General features: G+C 32.7%; 1 protein-coding gene across 1 annotated transcript; it reads left to right on the top strand.

The window, feature by feature from the left end:
• Window positions 1–2,405: 2,405 nt before the first annotated feature.
• On the top strand, window positions 2,406–3,744 carry LOC127092329 (auxin-induced protein 22B). Its single transcript, XM_051031179.1, has 3 exons — window positions 2,406–2,742; window positions 2,836–3,126; window positions 3,232–3,744. Exons 1-3 carry the CDS (start codon window positions 2,543–2,545, stop codon window positions 3,293–3,295), a joined length of 555 nt encoding a protein of 184 aa, XP_050887136.1. The 5' UTR covers window positions 2,406–2,542; the 3' UTR covers window positions 3,296–3,744.
• Window positions 3,745–4,441: the final 697 nt, after the last annotated feature.

Raw genomic sequence — 4,441 nt, 5'->3', positions numbered from 1 at the left:
ACACTGATGAAGCAAAAAAATTAAGAATGTTCCCGTTCACTTTAGCTGAAGACGCGGAAGAATGGTTCTATTCTCTCCCTGCCGGTAGTATCACTTCCTGGGAGGAGATGGAAACTGCATTCTTAAATGAGTATTTTCCAGCATCAGTATTCTTGAGAAAAATGTATGAAATTCTGAATTTCAAACAAAAGGATGGTGAATCATTGGGAGACACTTACAAAAGATTCAAAAGGATCTTAGTCGCGTGTCCCACTCATAATATGGATCAGACAGAACAAATACAGATGTTCGTTAATGGGCTGAAAATAAAGACAAAACAGTTGATTGATACAGCAGTCGGTGGCTCAACAAATTTCTCAACAACCACTGGTATCAAGAGGATTATTGAAGCAATAGTTGCTAATGAGCATATAGAGCTATATGACAGGTGTACCAGTCAGCCAGACGGGGTAATTGATCTTAAATTAGAGACAAATAAAATTTGTCTGGAAGACACTGTTGCTGCCGAAGTAGACAAAAAGTTGAAAGCTATGAATATAGGTACTCAACAGATAGCACAGGTTCAGCCAGCTCAGGCGAGTACTTGTGAAATCTGCAATGGACCTCATCACACGGTCTATTGCTTTGCGATTCCCCAACAAATTGAAGAGATCAAATTCTTGAAGCAGAATAATCCCTACTCTAACACTTACAACCCAGGTTGGAAGAATCATCCAAACTTCTCCTAGAAAGATCGGAGAGGGAATGTTCCGCAACAAGGTACAGGGCAATATCAGACTCAGTATCAACAACAGCAACAACAACAACAGACACCTAAAAAGGCTGAATGGGAGATTGCCATTGAAAAATTAGTAGCTCACAGTATACAGTTTCAAGAAGAAACAAGGACTAATCAGAAAAACACCACAGCCTCCATCAAAAATCTTGAAGTTCAGATGGGACAGATAGCACAACAGTTAGCATCAAACTCTCGAGCCCCTGGAATCCTACCTAGTGGTACGGTGACAAATCCGCGGGAACATAACACTGTTAACGCTGTCACAACCCGAAGTGGAAAGTCAATCGAGGTAAATGATATAGAAAAAGATGGATTAATAGAGGTGGATTTAGAAATCAAGGAAACAAAAGTCCAAGATGAAGAAGCAATACCACCTCCTGTCCAGGATAAGGAAAAGGTTCCTAAACCCATAATCAAACTTCCTTACCCTCCACGACAGAAGAAGAAAAATCAACATGAGAAGAATTTCGAGAAGTTTTTGGAGATGTTCAAGAAACTCGAAATCAATATCCCTTTTTCTGAAGCATTGGAACAAATGCCAATATATGCCAAGTTCATGAAAAACATAATTTCCAAGAAGCGTTCCACTGATTTTGAACCGATCATCCTGACTGAAACATGCAGTGCCGTTCTCCAAGGCATGAAAATCCCAGTGAAAAAGAAAGACAGGGGATCAGTTACTATTCCTTGCACTATTGGTGATCGAAAATTCAAGAAGGCTCAGATTGACTTAGGAGCGAGTGTAAGTTTGATGTCATTGTCCATCTATAAGAAATTAGGCATCGGTTTTGTTCAAGATACTCGAATGACCATTCAGAAATTATTAATATAAATAAATTATTAATATTTATAAATTAATCACTTTAAAAAATGTTAAATCAGTTAGCTCATTTATTATCTATTAATTTATCAATTATCTTCTTATTTTATGGAATAAATAGAATTCTTCTAATGACATATATGGTTTCTCTAATTATTTATATAATACCTCAACCTTTAAGTATAAAACTCTCTTAAATTGTCATCTTCATTAGTTGTTTTACTTTAAGAATCTCTTTATATTTTCAACTTCATCAATTGATTTTTTTATTAATGTATCTCTAATTAACTTACATATTTCTTTATAATCTCTAATGAATACTCTAATTTAATATCTATTCACTATATATTTTTAAAGGTGTTCTAATTTTTATAAAAAACAATTTTTTAATTTTCCTTATTTATTCAAAAAAATAAAAATGTTTGAATTTCTCCGGTCTAATTAAAATAATACACAAGGCTGCTCAAATTAGAATAACTCCTAAATATTACTAATAAATAAATAATCTATATTTTAAAACTTTATAAAGGGGTTAACAACTAAGTTGACATACAATGATGTAAAGAGACCCCTACTAATAATATAAAACTGAAACCCCACATGGCATAAGCACCTATCACTCTTCACATGCCCATGTTCCCTTTTTCTATTTCTCTCTCTCTCAATACCACATCTTCACCATTCCTGTCCCACCTTTGTCCTCTATATGTAGGGACATATTGCTTTCATCTTTGTTACTCCTTCTACCGACACCTTTCCTTGTCTTTCTCCATTATTTATTCATCTCTATTCATTCAATACTACAAACATTATTTAATGCACCTCTCCTTTATCATCATCATCCATATTCTTATATAAAATAAACCTTGCATTCTTGTATTTGCATCTCATCTTACTTTACTACAAGCCTTTCTTTGAAGCATATTCTGAAAATTATTTGGAAGATGGAAAACAGTGTTGCATATGAGAGTGATCTTAACATGAAGGATACTGAGCTAAGACTAGGACTTCCAGGGACAGAAGAAAATGAGAATGAAAAAGCACTTTCTGTTAAGGTTTCCAACAAAAGATCATTGGTTGAAACCTCTAAGGACAGTGCAACTGGTTCAAAAACCTCTGAATCTGATGCAGCACCTCCTTCTAAGTAAGTTTAATAATTATCATGTTTCTATATTTTGGAAGCTGAAATTTTTGAGTTTTTGGTTAATGATAATTTTCTTTTTTTTTTATATTATAGGGCAAAAATAGTGGGGTGGCCACCAATAAGATCTTATAGGAAGAACAGTTTGCAAGAGGCTGATGCTTCTGGGATTTATATAAAAGTGAGTTTGGATGGAGCTCCTTACCTTAGAAAGATTGATTTGAGAATCTATGGAGGTTATGCACAGCTTCTTAAAGCTTTGGAAAACATGTTCAAGTTAACTATTGGTGACTATTCAGAGAAAGAAGGTTATAAAGGATCTGAATATGAACCTACGTATGAAGATAAAGATGGTGATTGGATGTTAGTTGGAGATGTTCCATGGAAGTAAGTCCTCTTTTTCTCTCATATCATTTTTATCAACTGTGTGTGATTTATCTATAAACTAAATGAAAGAAATCTGACAGAAGAATTATACTTTTATTTTTGCAGCATGTTTGTGACATCTTGCAAAAGACTAAGAATCATGAAAGGAACAGAAGCTAGAGGTGTTTGAGAAACAAAAAAGTTGGTATGAAAAGTGTTTTGGTGTGAAGGGAAGAAAAAAACAAACAACCTTTCAGCTTGTGTTTTCGGAAGAACTAACGAGTTTTTGAATCACTGTGGTGTATGCTATGCTATGTGTTATCATGAGCATGCCTATCTGAAGTTATGCTCTAAGGAAGGGAAATGGAAGATACAGTGCAGTTTCTTAGTTTCCTCGAACATTAGCATCCGAGGAGGGATGCTGTTATTTCCACTGTTTTTTTTTCTTCATGTTTCGAATGAGAGATCTCAGAGAGATTTACTCAAGTGAAAAGGGATAGAAAAGGGTGATATTTTAGTATAGTATTGTTTAATTATTATATATCCAAGGTTTTTTCTTGTATATTGATACAAGAATAGTGTAACATACCAAGTGTTGTACAAATTTCTTTGTTATCGAATGGACTATAAATTAATTAAGCATGTGAACGCCACTAACTTTCATCTTTATTTGTTTGGATCATATCAGGTATCAGATCTCATTATTCTGCAAATATATATATTTGGACTTCATGTATGAGTTAACTATACTTCAATCTTGACAAAATAGTTAGGATTATTATTTAATCATGATTTAACTACACTATGAGAAATCTATCATATTATTTTTATTTAACTCTAATTTGCACGCCTTCAAACATAAACCTATTTTAAAGGTTATTATGCGATGTTAACGATAGTAGTTGGTATTGTTGAGTTTGGTCAAAACACATGGTATCAAGAATCTTGTTAAAGATTTGATGGTCAGATTTACGCTATCGGGATATCTATCATTTACTTTTATCTTTTATGTTCTAGTCTAGTTATGGGCGTAAGGGGGTCGGTTAAGAGTCTTACATCAGATAATATATGATATGAACATATCATTATAAATGGAGATAATCTTCACTCTACTAATCGATTTTATAGAGTTAATTAAACCTAATCGAATATCATAATCTAAAAAAATAAAAATCAAATAAAATAGAAAGTAATGGATAAAGTTTTGAATTTATCATCCTAATACACCCATCTACCTCAACTTTAATTTTAAAATAACTCATTTTTTATCATATATATATATATATATATATATATATAATATATATATATATATATATATATATATATATATATA

The sequence above is a fragment of the Lathyrus oleraceus genome, chromosome 6, assembly GCF_024323335.1.
Source record: "Lathyrus oleraceus cultivar Zhongwan6 chromosome 6, CAAS_Psat_ZW6_1.0, whole genome shotgun sequence".
NCBI classification, from domain to species: Eukaryota; Viridiplantae; Streptophyta; class Magnoliopsida; order Fabales; family Fabaceae; genus Lathyrus; species Lathyrus oleraceus.
Note: the sequence above shows the minus strand (reverse complement) of the source record. Positions and strands in the feature narration are given on the sequence as shown.